At 40.8% G+C, this 15,451-nt stretch overlaps 1 protein-coding gene across 1 annotated transcript in view; it reads left to right on the forward strand.

Annotated features, from left to right (window-relative positions):
* LOC126260748 (nitric oxide synthase-like protein) overlaps nucleotides 1–15,451 on the forward strand; it is a 158,684-nt gene that overhangs the window by 23,220 nt on the left and 120,013 nt on the right. Inside the window, exons 6-12 of the mRNA XM_049958086.1 lie at nucleotides 36–177; nucleotides 1,526–1,665; nucleotides 2,740–2,914; nucleotides 3,548–3,649; nucleotides 4,362–4,556; nucleotides 8,486–8,580; nucleotides 13,917–14,061. Coding sequence (XP_049814043.1) covers nucleotides 36–177; nucleotides 1,526–1,665; nucleotides 2,740–2,914; nucleotides 3,548–3,649; nucleotides 4,362–4,556; nucleotides 8,486–8,580; nucleotides 13,917–14,061 — 994 coding nt within the window. The remainder of the gene's footprint in view (nucleotides 1–35; nucleotides 178–1,525; nucleotides 1,666–2,739; nucleotides 2,915–3,547; nucleotides 3,650–4,361; nucleotides 4,557–8,485; nucleotides 8,581–13,916; nucleotides 14,062–15,451) is intronic.

Consider the following 15,451-nt stretch of genomic DNA (forward strand, 5'->3'; position numbering starts at 1 on the left):
GGATGTGGCTGAGCAATATTTTCCTTCTCTTCCAGGTCTGCGATAACTGTATTCCCCCAGCGCACAGACGGGAAGCGTGACTATAGGGTCTGGAACAACCAGTTGATCAATTTTGCTGGATACAAGAATGAAGACGGGAGCGTCACAGGAGACCCCGTCAATGTGGAGTTCACAGAGGTACTCAGCTGATTTTCCACTGACTATAAACCAGTTTCCTGACAGTAAGGACAGCAGAAATAGATGCTGATAGACACAGGTTTCATTCCTTACAAGGGTGTATACTCGGTCGCTTTTCTTTTATAGTCATGGCAGTCTATTTTATTAATTTATAAAACTCCCTACCAATAAGTTGCACGTATCATTCTTCAGTCGTGAAGGAAACAGCATTATTGTACGTGAATGTCCTTAAACGATAAAGCATAATAGGTTCTGAGTCGTGTGCAAAATACATCGCAACACAAAGTTTCAAAGTTAGAAAACCATTACTGAGTATAGTATTTGCATAACTGTTTCTTCATTTTAACGAATCTGTTATGACAAACGAAAATTTGTGCCGAACTGGAATCATTTAGGCCATCCGAGTACGTCTCCAGGACGGACTAAAATTTTCAATATTGCTGGTGATACGAACATTAACTACAGCCAGATATACTCGTATGGCGTTTGCGAGAACAGCACCACGTACCAATGCGAACGACGACGACGACTTTTTCGAGGATCGTAGCTTACCTTCTATAAAGACATATATCAGCTGAATTGAATGGAATCAATGAAGATCGAGCTTGTCATTACATTGTATAGTCAGCATTTCTGAAGGTTTTTCATTGCGTTTCTTCATGTCGTTGTATTTAGCTGATTTCATCTTCTATGATAACGTTCTTTTACTTTCAATGAATTTTATTCAACATACGTGTACCTTTATGGCGTGGTGAGTAACTATCTGCCACCAAATCTGTTTTCCCCTTGTGGTGCCATTTCCACACGCCCCAAGGAAAATCCTGTGGTGTAATGTTCTGGTGTGACAGGTAGGACTCCGTGACAGCAAAACTTTACCCAGTATTGAAATCGTGCTCAAATACCCAAATGACTACGGTAAATGTTCGCGAAAAGCTTGTACTTAATTGGCTTCGGAAACTGGTCTGCCACAAATTACACTGCAAGTTCACTGTTTGTGAACGGATATTGTTCTCGTTTCCTGTCACTGAATGTATTACCTTTCTTCCCACACATTCCATTTCAGTGAATGCAATTACATTTCTGAAAAGTAGTTTTCAGGTTAGTAGGATTTTCACATTCATTTGATCGATATACGTAGTCCAATAAAGTAATTTGTCATTGCTTGCATCATTAGTTGGAAAAAATGAATTTGATTAACTATTAAACGTTCACAATAGAAGATCGAATAAATTGTTTAGGAATCTTCATGTCATACATAATGTGTTAGCGCGTTCTCTGATTCTCTTTATTTTACTGGAGAAACTACTCCAACTCGCTGGTAGAGCCGTCAGTAAATAATTTTTGGCAGGTGTGCCTAAAGCTGGGATGGAAGAGTCCACGCACGAACTTCGACGTTCTACCGCTGGTGCTGTCTGCAAATGGAGAGGATCCAGAGATCTTTGACATCCCGCCAGAGCTGGTCCTGCGGGTACCACTCTCACATCCAACGTGAGTATCCAGTCGGTTCATTGCATCTTCACTTTAAATATGAGGGTTAATTAAACTTCTGACATCCTGATACGAAAAAAGAAACAGATTTTAATCTCTCTTTCGCGCCAGTCTTCTCAAATGTTATGTATAATCTCTACGAAGACAGAGACAGAGAAAGAGAAAGAGCAAGGGGCAGAGAGAGAGAAAGAGAAAGGAACAGAGAAAGAGAGAGAGACAGATCGACCTCAATCACTTCATGTAAATGCAAGGATGGTTCATTTGGAAAGCAAATAGCAGATTTCCTTTACCACCCATCCGTAATCACAGCTTCTGCTCCATTTCTTACGACCTCGTCATCAACGCTACCTTAAACGCCAAACTTTCTTTTTCGAAAACATTATTTCAGGACGGACCATTCATCACCTAGTGAAGTCAATCGACGTTTGAAAGATCGTAAAGTCAAAATAGAAGCCTTGCACCTCATTTTAAACATCAACAACACATCGAAGAAATAGTTCTTCGTATAGTTTATGGTGTACAAAGGAATTCACAAACAAGTGCAACATTTTCGCCAATGAAAAAGTGTTACTTGTATTGTCAGTATTTGACGAAACACATAAAACGATACATGTGTCTCTCACATGATAATATGATGGCGTGAATGTACTTATTCCAGCTGAGACAAAAATAAAACAAGCCTATTAATGTCAGCAAAATTTCATGCACTAAACTCGCTTCTATAGCCGCCCCTGTTTGGTGTAGCCTAAGTAAAGTATAGGCCAGGAGAGAAAGGTGGTACAATCCTCTGTTTTGTTTCAAGAATAATGTAACTGAGTTATGCACCTGTCCATGGTAAATGAAAAATGGAACAATAAGGAAAAATCTTTTACTGTAAGTATTAATCTCTTCTCCGAAAAATAAGGATGGATTAACAAGGTAAAAATACATCCTGGACATACTGCAGCGTAAGCAGTCTCAAACAGCGCTATAGTCCTTGCAGGCATACTCTCTGAATGGTGGGATTGTCAATCTGTTTTCTGTCTCTCGTGTTATTTGTCAACGTAGTAATGTGTTGTTTAATTCACATGACAGGTATGACTGGTTCGAGGAGCTGGGTCTGCAGTGGTTCGCGCTGCCAGCAGTGTCGGGTATGATGTTTGACTGTGGAGGAATCGAATTCACCGCTGCTCCTTTCAACGGCTGGTACATGAGCACGGAAATTGGTTGTCGCAATCTCTGTGATGCTCACAGATACAATATGCTTGAGGTAAGGCTTTCTTTGACAACACGACTGAGAAAACTCATTTATGTCTTTGCACACGCACATATCCTCAGGAAAAACGTGATTTCTCAGCATGAATGCACTGAGCAGACCAGGTTGCACTTGTTACATAACCAATCACATCAGGATAGCTATGTTTATAAATAACAACAAGACAGGAACACATACGTTTCTTAAATTTTTTTGTACTCCTCCAAATCTATTTCTGTTTCGTGTATTTGATTTATATTGCTTCTTCCTGGCCAATATCCTTGACGTTATTCATTAGCACTTTCATTGTGGCGTTCCCCCACTCACTCGTATACCGCGGTCTTCGGTTCATTAATTTCTCATTTTGTGTTATCATCCTTTCAGGTGCAGTCGCCACTATCTTAACCACTTTTTTCTTTTGTAATTTATGCTTCAGCTGATTTTATGTACAGACTTGCAGACGTGCTGTTCGCTCGTCTCGATTTCTACTCACAAATATTTATTGTTGGATAAAATTTCTGGGACCAGTCGAAAAATTTTTCGTTTTCCCAGAGAAAATAAAACCATATTCTGATTTATCTTACAGTCACTTCATCCATGCACGAATATCATAATAATAGACTGCACAAGACTTTGTTTATGTTTCAGACGGTAGCCACACGAATGGGTTTGGATACGCGAACTGCAGTTACGTTATGGAAGGATAAGGCGCTAGTAGAAGTCAATGTTGCCGTATTGCACAGCTTTCAGGTAGGACACAAATCCTGCAGCTCAGTAGACATTTTATGATGATACAGAAAGAAAACAATTTTATATTTGGCAAGGTCGGCTTATCATGATTTTTCTTTCTTTGGAAGTGGAAGAGGGGGGCAGGTGTATACGTAGGAGATCAACTGCAACTCTTCTCAGTGGTAATGGAACCTCTGCAGCGCGAGCATTGCCGTCTGGTGCAAAATGTTCTCGTGTTGAAAAATACCATGCTGGGGATGAGAGGGAGGTGTTACTGGCATGAGCAGATGCAAGCCATCACCAATAATGTTTGTTAGTCCATAGCCTGCATATTGTGTTTTGCGTCACCAACATGATCATGATGCTATAACAATCTGTGTGTCCTGGGATTCGTCCTTAGAGTTAAAAGTTGTGTCCTGGTTTATCTGCACAGATATTTTCTTTTCTTTTTTTTTTTTTTTTCGTTGTTCGATGACCCAGTGACAATTCGTCAGGAATTTCAAGTGATTTACAAAACGATTTGGGAATATTGGGAATATATTGCACGCATCTTGTTAACATCGCTCAAGTGAAGCTAACTTTTAGTTAGTTACAGCACATACAAAGACATCTTCTCAGTCGCTCGTAGTTTGTAAAAAAAAGGGCCTAAATAATATAGGAAAACAAACTCTTTTGTACCTGATATCATATTCCTGACTACATGTGTCACTAAAATATTGTCTCCTTCTTACAGTTGAAATCGGTGACGATTGTGGACCATCATACAGCTTCTGAGAGTTTCATGAAGCACTACAAGAACGAAATGCGACTGCGCAAGGGATGTCCAGCTGACTGGGTGTGGATTGTGCCACCCATCTCAGGGTCTGTGTGCCCTGTGTACCACCAGGAGATGGCGATGTACCTGCTTAAGCCCTCCTACGATTACCAGGTGAGACCGTGCAGTTTTCGAGCTTTTATTATTTAAACGTTGACATCAATTTATTCTACATAATTAATGAGCGATATCCGTTAGTCATAACTATTTTTATATAGTTACTGTGAGAGGACAGAGGTGTAATAATTATTTGAATGGCTACAACTCATTGTTTCAATTTCATCGCCCATTTTTACAAAAGTTTCATATTTTGGTTTTGTAAGCTGTAAGCCAGTCTTGAGTAGTACAGACCTGGTTGCTGCTGAGAAGGATACGCGTGAAAGGAATAAGCCAGCAAGTTAATTACATCTCCATTGAAAAAGTGACTGAGATGTTGAGGAGTAGGTGACGCAAATATGTTAAATCTCTCACCTATTCAGCACACTGATAGTTTGGGAACAATATTGGTCAGATTCTTCAGTTGTGTATATATGTTATCATTCACTGCTTCGTACAGAGTTTAGTGTATTAGTTCATGCCCTGTTTATATAAATGCAGAAATGCTTTTCTTTTGTCACAATATACGTTTCGTCTGACTCAGTTACAATATTCCCAACAGTTGGGTTTCCGTCCCTTGTTTGCAGTGTGGACGTAATGTCTCTACACACACTTCACATGAATTTTCCCCATGACATCAATCTTGTAAGTGGAAGTTAAAGAGGGGCCACACACGGCGAACAATGAAACAAAATAAACCTCACAGTGACGTCTATTAGTAGGTAAATATTTTTCTGATGGCCAATATAACAGATCAACTGCAGCCGCGGGGCGGAAGAGAGCTCCCTGCCGAACACCACGCATGCGTTCTTCTGAGCCTCTAGCCTATTTCTCACAACTAACGGAAACACGATGCGATACGCGTAAACAGGCCAGATTTCCTTGATACAACTTGAAAAGTTTTAATGGCATCCCCGCCCTAAAAGAAGGTTACACAATTGTATCTGTTGCTAAGCAGTATGTGCAAAACAATAAATCTGGAACAACACCGCGTCCATCTTCTCACTCCGACTGTGCTGTCACGACAATGCTTTTCTAAGTATGTTGCGCACGAAACTTGCAGGCATCTCTTCTGTTGATTTAGTTCAGTTACATTCATTACCTGATGATGAAAAATTCCTTTCGCATTTCTGTTACTGAAGCTTTGTCAGTAAGCACTGTAATACATCTGCCAACATTGAATCGCTGGAAATTTCGGAGGAACTAACCACATAGGTTCCAGTTAACAGATAATACAGACATGTATTTCTTGAGTCAGGTAGGTGCAACATTTCTACAGTTATTCTGGAGATATACCAGACATTTTATTCCTCCACAGAAAGACTAAGCTGTTCTGCAACATGCGACCAAACATAATACCTTTTAATCTAATGCCTAGACAAAAGTTACGTGGCAAATCATCCTTACAACCTGACAAATGTACATTGTCGGAAAAGGAAATTAGAACACCTGGAAAGACAACGTTGATTTTGATCAGATGACAGCATATGCCGCTAGAGGAGGGGGGGGGGGGGAGGAATAGTAGATGTACTGATAACGGATTCAACGTTGTCCGTCACAACAGATAGCGCAGTGGTGTAGCTACCAGAGCGCCATCTGTGTCTACCGTTCAATTGGGAATGTTCACAGCCTGAAGGATCAGTATGCTGCAGTCGTGTGAAGCAAGCAGGCAAACATGCCAAGGAGACGCATTTGTGCTTCTTACAGCTAACTGAGCGAGTGTGAAAAGAGCAAATTGTGGCCATCTGAGCAGCGGGATGGTCCAATCGGAGAATTACCACGTAAGCTGGACGTGCTGCATCAGTTGTGCAACTATGCTGGTATCAGTTGTCACGAGATCATTCTGACACAAATAGACAAGATTCTGGCTGTTCACGCAGCACAGACGCCCGTCGTATAGCAAGGGCAGCAATGGCAGATCGTACAGCTACACAGCGCAGATAAGAGGGATTGTGAGCCCCGACATGTCAACTCAAACTGTTGCGAACCTGTTATTAGCAATAGGACTGCGGGCACGGACACCTCTAGCCCGTCTTCCACTCACGCATCGACGTGCACAACTCGACTGGTGCCGTCAGAGGATCACTTGAAAAACTGAATGGCGCGCCGTGGTCTTCAGCGATGAAGGCAGATTCTGTCTGCACGCTAGTGATAGTTGTTTATGCGTGCGACATAGACCTGGTGAGCAGTCTCGTAGAGTGCATTCGTCAAGGACACACTGGTCCAACCCCAGCCTTTTGATCTGGGGTGTGATAAGCTACAACCCTCGTTCACCTATGGTGTTTCTGGAGGGGACGCTAACCAGCGCTCGGTACGTGCACAATGTTGTTAGACCCGTCCTTTTTCCGTTCTTGCAACAGGAAGTGATGTGTTTTCCCAACAGAATAATGCTCGCCCACACACTACCCGTGAGACTCAACGTGTTCCGCAAGACGTGCAACAACTGCCCTGACCAGCATGATCTCCAGACTTGTCTCCAATCGAGCACTTGCGGGATATGACGGAACGATAAGTGACTCATGCGACTCGTCAGCCAAAAACTCTTACAGAACGACGTGAGCCTGTCGAGCAGGTGTGGCATAACGTATTTCTAGGTAGTATTCGCCATCTGTACGATCGATTAGATGCCAGAGTCAGCACCTGCATTGCCGCCTGTGGAGGCTACGCCACGGACTAATATGCCTGTTTCAGCATGGGTGCCTGGTACCTAAGAACCGCTTGTGCTATTAATCTGTAAATGTAATCATTTCATGTACTCCATGTGCACTGCTGCAACAATAAATCTTGAGTGAATTGAAACCTCTAAAAGGGAGTATTATTTTTTTCCGGCAGTGTATCAAGAACCAAACAAAATCAATAATTACTTCGTTTTCCAATCCAAGGGAGAACCAAAACTCATAAGAGCGTATCTCTCAGCAAGCCAGGGCGAAACAAGAGACATTATTTATACGGAGAAATTGAAATTTTCCATAATTTCTTGAGTATGCTCCATAATAACTTTAAATTTGAGAAAGTAAAAGAAATTCCGCGTCAATTCACTATTTCAGTAACAATAAAACTGAGAGATATATAGATGGTTCGTGAATTATCAGCACAAAGAACGGTCCTTTCGAAGTGTCTCATCATGTTTCTTTATAGTGGTTGCAATTAACTGATATTCTGGGAACTTCCGTGCAATCAAAAAGGTTGAGTGACAAGTAAAATGTGAAATGCGTTATTTCCTTTTCTCGGTAATTTACAAGGTCGTTTTGAAACGTAGTTATCTTTTCTGATAGTGTGATAAAATGATTTTAACACATAGCTCCTTTGGCCTTCTATAGGCTCAGTTGCTCTCCTTAATGACTGTTCACGAGTATATGAATCAGTCATCTGATGAATAGTCGAGTTTCAGAATGTCAGTGAAATATATATTAGAGGTATAACTATAAGCTCATATTAGAGGCGTAATTAGAAGCTCTGGATCAGTAATATTGCTAGTATAACAGCCAGATGGGGCATCGCAACTCTTTGAGAGGGAAATAAATCCGTGATCTTACAGTATAGGGCGTAAGCAAAGAGCTATTCTACGAAGCACTATTAATCATCAATTACAGTAACAGCGTCAGTGTCCTGAACTACCAAGTTATAAGCAGAAAAATTATATGTATACTGATCGTAAAACTGCGACGTCATATATGAGATAATTCGTGCGTTTGTAGTTTCCCATCAAAATACTGTTGAATAAATCATCTGTAGTGTATCGGCGCCAAAGTTTCAGTCGCCAATTTCTACCACATCTGTTTCTGCAAGCTTAACTAATCACCCATGATAGCTGAACTCAGTTTCTTCCTTCTGTCCAGCGGACTAATCTTTTTTTATGACTCTGCCGACATCCATCGGCAATAGAATTCTTGGGATGCAAGAGCAATTAAAAGTCATTGACCTGAACTCGTGCTTGACTGTTGCAGGAACCTGCTTGGAAGTCACACGTGTGGAAGAGTTGTGCTTATAACAGAATAATGAGCAAGCCATCTCGAAGATTTTATTTCAAACAAATTGCCAGGTGAGTTCAGACGACGTCAGTATTAAAATTCGTAAAAGCGAGCATAAGTCCACCTAGATAAGTAAGTACTACTGATAATTTCTGTAAAGATGGCAAGATGACTACAAATCAAGCTGCACTTCTGACTGAAAATGGGTAAAGTAATATAACACAAGTACAACGATTTTCATTTGTGTTAAACCAAGTCTCTTTTATTCAGAACAAGCAAACAGCTCCCGTTACTTTCAGAGCGTACAGCGTAATACTGTATCTCAGTATGAAATTTTCCATCTGCATCTGATTGTGCATTAAAATTAACCTACCTGCCCTTATTATATAAAGTACAACTGCATGGAGTATCAAGTGAAATTTATAACTTAACTGAGAATTTTTTTGGCATGGAGGGCGCAGAATGTTACCATAGATGGACAGTTATTGACAGAAACGTACCAGTAAATTCGGGTGTCCCCCAGACCACTTTGTTGGGGCCCTTGCTGTTCATATTGTGTTTAATGACCTCCCAGGCAATATTAACAGTAACTTCCAAATTTTCGCAAATGCTGCGGTTATCTATAACGCAGTACTGTCTGAAAGAACTGCATAAATTTTCAGGCAGATTTTAATAATATTTCAAAGTGGCGCAGAGATTAACAAATTGCTTTAAATGTTCAAAAATGTATAATTCTGTAACTCAAAATACATGAAAACATGGTGCCCTGTGACTGCTGTATCGCCGAGTCACAGTGGGAACCAGTCAACTCATATAAATACCGAGTGGGTATAATTAAAGTGAAGCTACTCACGAAGATCCAGTGTGGGCTGTAACTCTCATATGGGAGCGAAACTTGGTACATATGCTAATGTGTTAATGCAGAACCGATTTACTCTGGAAAATACTTAAGCCCTAGTTTCGGCTATCAGGTGTAAATTTGGCGCTGTACACTGTTTGTATGATGGCACGACACCCACGCTGTCACTTGACAAGCCATAACGTGAGTTAACAGTATGGCTATCGAGAATAGAGAGCGTTTGCTGTAAGTGAAACTCTTTTATGGAAACAGAAACAGTGCTTCACTGAGAGTGTATCGTCGACTGAAAGCTCTGAGAAGAGATTGGATGCCACTAAATGGTTTAAAGATGATCACGATGACGAAATTCGAGAACACGGGTTAGCTTGATCTGGTGCCTGGCAGAGGAAGGCGTCCTATCCCAGTGGGAGTTACTGACGAGGTTGCTGTTGCTGCAAGCGACCATGCAGCACGCGCTCCGGTTAGTACTAGTGCTCATGCAGTGTCACGAGAATTTTCCATCCGTTGGTCACCAGCATGGAATTTACAGTCTATTTTCACTGGTGCTGTACAGGATCCTGATGGTGCAGCAACTGAAACCTCATAATCCGCAGAAACGTTCTGAATTTGCTCTTCAGTTTCTAGCACGGATTGAAGTTGATGACATGTGGCCGGGCAATATTCTATGGAGTGACAAGGTACATTTTACACTACAGTCAGTACATAGAACTGCCGAATTTGAGGCACTGTTAAACAACGTGTTGTGCACAACGAGCCACTGCACTCGCTTATGTGACTGTGTGGTGTGGGTTCACAAGCAGCTTTATTCTCGGTCCGTTCTTCTTTGAAGAGAATATACCAAAGCACCTGTAAGGTGAACCGTGACATCTACACCTTATTGAGAACTCCTTGTACAGCTTTTGATTCCTGCTTTGGAAGAACGAAACTGAATGGAAACCACCGTGTCCATTAAAAATGTAGCAACACTTCGTATCGCTCGCCCTGTGAAAGCTCTGCCTAATGCAGCCATCCTCGAACGTGTTGTCTGCACAGGTTTCGTAAATGCATGGCCTGCAAGATCATCTGATCTCAATCCTGATGAATTTAGGCTCAGGGGATATCTAAAATAACGCGTTTACCAGGAACATGTTCGTTCTCTACCTGATCTGAAGACCAATGTACAGGACAAGTTGCGCAGATTCCACTAGAACAGTTGTGAGCAACTGTCAATCACGTCGCTTTACGGACGCAGCATCTCCTCTACGTCTCCGGTTCTTATATTCAACAAAGTGTGTAAGCAACGGCTAATAGTAAAGCAATTTTATGTCTATCACATCTGAAAACATTTCTATACCTCTTCCTTGCATTCACAGCGCCGGATTTGCATCTGATGGCCAAAACTGGAACTAATTTTTTTTTCAACGTAAATCGGTTCCACATTCACACATTAGAATATCTACCAATTTTCGCTGCCATACAATAAACTGTAACCTCACTGGACCTCTGTGAGCAGCTGCACTTTAATTACTACACGAGCTACGTGGATGAAACACTTTGTAGGAATATGAAATGGAGTGGTCACATACGTTTAGTCGTGTATAAATCAGGTGGTAAGCTTCGGTTTATTGGTAGAATACTGGGGAAATGCAATTAGTCTACAAAGAAGATCGGTTAAAAATCACTTGTGCGGTCTCTCCTAGAACATCGCTCACGTGTGTGGGGCCTGCACCAAATAGGACCCGTGGGAAAATGTCACAGACATGTAGAGGAATCTGAAGATAGATGTAAATTATCCCTTGAAAGCCTACTTACACAGTTTCAAGAACCGGCTTTAAATTATTACTCTAGGAAAATACTGAAACCCCCTGCGTATCGCTCACATGCGGATGGTGAGGACAAGACTAGATTAATTACAGCCCGCAAAGAGGAATTTAAACATAATTCTCGAGCTCCATACGTCAGTGGAACGAGAAAAAGGTTGCACTGTGTGTCGAATCGGAATTCGTAACCAGATCTTTGCTTTCTATTGCCAACGCTACGCCAACTGGAACATGGCAATACGCCGTGCGGTACTCAAAGTAGAGAATTAATAATAGCTGCTTTGACCAGAGTTCTGAGATGTACAGCTCGTAAAACACTGCCGCTTTCGATGTTCCGGTCTAGCGCACGGTTTTAATTGATGTAGCGTTTACTACTGTAAGTCTTAATGCTAAACCATGTAATACACACGCAATCGTCCTAGCTTATAAAAACATGTGCATTTGATTGTCAATCAAATAGTAAATACACAAAAGAACAGCTCGTTTTCTCCGAGTATTTTATTATGTCGCTAACTGTACTATTTGTGTCTTTATTTATCAACATTTTTTGTCTCCTGGAAAAATTTATTACTGTATTCAAACTGAGATTGCACATTAAACTTATGGTCCTAAGCACGCCGATCAATTAATTAAGTAGATTGTGACCACGGTTGACATCCTAGAATTATCTAGCATTCGCTATATGTCTCCACAGAATGGAGTATTCTGCAATGATCTGTTTCGACGATTTCCTTGTTAGTATCATTTGAAAACTGATAGATCCTTTTCACATTACAGTAGAAAACATATGTGGCTACTTTCAGTACATTTATTTGGGGCTATTTCCTCTAACTCCTAAAGCAGAGAACATTTAGGGACTGCTTTCTAATAGGATGATATATTGTACCCTTGATGTACCTGTGATGTTTCAAAATTTTCGGCATTCGGAACTTCAGTTTCGATAGAAACCATATCTTGTCATAAGAGACAGTTCTATGAATAACTGAGGGCTCATGTTTAGGTCTCAGTCTAAGCTTTTTTTCTGAACAACCTGTTTTAGAGGGCTATGTTAGGTTTAAATATGTACATTAGTACCACTGACATGATTTACTACTTTTTTTTTACTCTGATTTAAACGTATGTCTAATGAGTTTCAAAACATATAAAATGTTGATTTAAAAGCATAACTTTTTTAACAGTATAGAAATCTCACCGGAAAGTAGTACTCAATCCTACTAACGGACGGGGAATAGCAATGGAGGTATGAGTTATTATTTTGGAAGAAGATAACTAATATAGTGCTTGAATTGGAAAATAAACACAACAAGAAACTACAATAGAAGTTTAAACATCCTATTCCCATTGCCCATAAATGTCTTGAACACGCAGCTGCAAAACGCCAACGGAGATAAAACAAACATTAAACGAATGCGATCTGCACATAAAGTGCGAAGGACAAATCCACAATAAATTTCAGTTCTGATATATTTCGATTTACGGCACTCAAACACAGGCCAAAAAGTTACAAGACTGTGGAAACTTGTAAGAAAGTAAAAGTGACTTCAACATACAATAAATAGAAAAATTCTACTGTAAACGTAAAAGACATTTTCCTTTTACAACTTGAAAAATGCATGAAGAAGGTAAGACCGTCTCTCTTGTTCAGAATGGAAAAAGCGGAAACGCGGGCATGTAGGTGTTCCTCCTATCCAACTATAACATACAAGTTGGCGCAGCCTCTGTTTACGACCATAATATCGTATCACGACTGTAGGCGAGTCAGTGACAGAAAGCTCGTGGATGCACAGTACTTAATCTTGTTTACATGCCCTTTGCCTGCAGATGCCCCCGCCAGTTAAACAAAACCTCTACAAACGTCTTTATCAGCAAAGCACAAGCCGGTTCACGGCGGTTCAGCATCTTGTATCAAGCACCTGTTCACTTTTACTAGAAATCGAGCAACTTTGCCAAGTTTTTGTTCGATCCTGTCACAAGAAACTGACAGTATACGTCAATGATGTGGCCAAATGTCTGCCTCCGTGGCTACGTCGTCAGCGTGTTTGACTGGTGTACGAAAGACCTAGGTTCGAGTTTTCTTGGTTAAAGCCCTGGAACGGGATGCACTCGCCTCCGGATGCCAACTGTGGTGCTATCTGAATGAGAAGTACCGACTACAAGGCCTGTAAAACTTTCAACGTCCGGCATAGATGAGCTGACCCCGTGTGCGTCCATAGTGCATCAAATGACGCCGTTGGCAGAGATGACACGACGACCAGATTTGGATATCTTTCTAGTTTTTATATCTTGGGTTTGGCATATAAGGAGATAATAAAAGTAGCAGTGCCATTGTACACAACACACAATGAAATAAAGTTTAGTTGTACAATGAGGATATGGTCGTCCTTCATTAGATTCGAGAAAAATTTTTCATACATCAAGTTGCGGGCATCCTTTGCTCGAAGTGTTATTAGATGCTTCTCGAAGATTTATAGGGAAAAAACTGTAGTATACTTCCCTTGTAGCGAACAACTGAGACCTGTATCACTGACAGTTTGTCTCCATTCAGTGTTGTAAGAAGATTGGCAAATAGTTCAATCTGAGCCAATAATAAAAAAAAACCTTACGCATAAAGATTTTAATGTCATTGCCTTTAGTAGATTCCATAACCACCCAGTACGTATGTTGGAACTCCGCGATAAACGCGTATCACCGAAGAAAAGAAATGTCTCGCAACACATTTAACTGATCGTTCTTCTTTTTATTATTACAGGGTAGCCCTGTTCTCTTCGAAGCTGTTTGTACGCGTGCTGTCAGCGCGCATCAAGGCCACAATCCTGTACGCCACAGAGACTGGCAGGTCCGAGACGTTCGCCAAGAAACTTGGCGAGATTTTTGGCCACGTGTTCAACGTGCAGGTATTACATATCTTTTCAAGAGATAGTCTTTAAGCTAAATTTATCCACAATGGATGCTACTGAATTCCGTAACAGTTCCTTTGAAGTGTAATGTTGAAGAAAATACACTACCGGTTACAAGTCTTGTGTTTGTTATTACACTGACTGACATAGCGCAAATGATAGGACTCTATGATTCAATACTCAGTCTGATGATATTATAATTCTCTACTTGAGAATCAAACACTCTACTGGAATATTAAATTGTAAACAATGGCGAAATTATGAAACGAAAACAACGAAGGAAGAATAGTATCTTCAAAATGGGCCGTATCAGTCTGACAAACAGTTTCTAACAGACACTTAGATACATTCTGTGGCGTTCTGTTTCGAATTTTGTAGAAATCATTTATGTTATCCTTAAGATAAATCGGGAAGATTGCATTTATCTTGCCAATCATTTTAATTGAGGCGTTAGGGCAACAAAAGAAGATGAAATGACCTGATGAATGGACTGGGTGCACTTGTCATTTGTTAAGTCCCAGATACTTTCAGTACGTAACTTGGAACAGTGAGTAAAATTAGTTTATAATTGCTCCGTAGGAAAGGTGTACCAATGTGACGCCTAGCGCCTTCTATACAGCCAGCCTATGTGGCACTAGTAACTTTCGTCCTCTCTCTTCTTTTCACTTTCATGGATATGCCCAATACGAAGATAAGTATCCATATTATTATTACAAAATTGTTGAGGCTTTCGTGGCCACTTGTTGACAAACTGCCTATTGGCTTCTGTCTCGGGTTCTTCGGCCGACGTTCATCTGATGATTTTTCTGACGTTCACCACCGGCAATGGAGGGTGAAGCTTTGACAATGCCAGCCACTCGTGCTGGCGAAACGTCAGAAAAATCATTAGATGAACGTCGGCCGAAGAACCCGAGACAGAAGCCAATAGGCAGTTTGTCATATTATTATTATTATTATTACTAACAATAGTAATAAAGCATCTCACTGCAACAGTCCAATAAAGGATTTATACTACTATTGAATTACACAGCACGGACGGAAAAACTATCGGCAAGTTATGGTGCAGTGACTCATGGGATTCAGCAGTGTCCTATTTGCAAACAAATAAAAAAATGATGGATTTTCACACTGACTCTTAATGAATCGGATAATTCCACCACTTATTTGATGAAAGGCTTTAGCTTGTCACAAAACTACCAACCACAATCACCTCAGAGTTACGAAGAAGGCTGGTGTAGTTTAACAACACTGGAATTGAGACTCACATATATTCCACTTTCAGTAGTGCGCTACGAGCTGGCAACATTTTCACTTTCAGCTTATGTTGTTGAGCTCAGCAGTCCGTGGCCGTAGTCTTCAGTCCCAAGACTGGTTAGATTCAGCTCTG

Source organism: Schistocerca nitens, chromosome 5 (assembly GCF_023898315.1).
Source record: "Schistocerca nitens isolate TAMUIC-IGC-003100 chromosome 5, iqSchNite1.1, whole genome shotgun sequence".
Lineage (NCBI taxonomy): Eukaryota > Metazoa > Arthropoda > Insecta > Orthoptera > Acrididae > Schistocerca > Schistocerca nitens.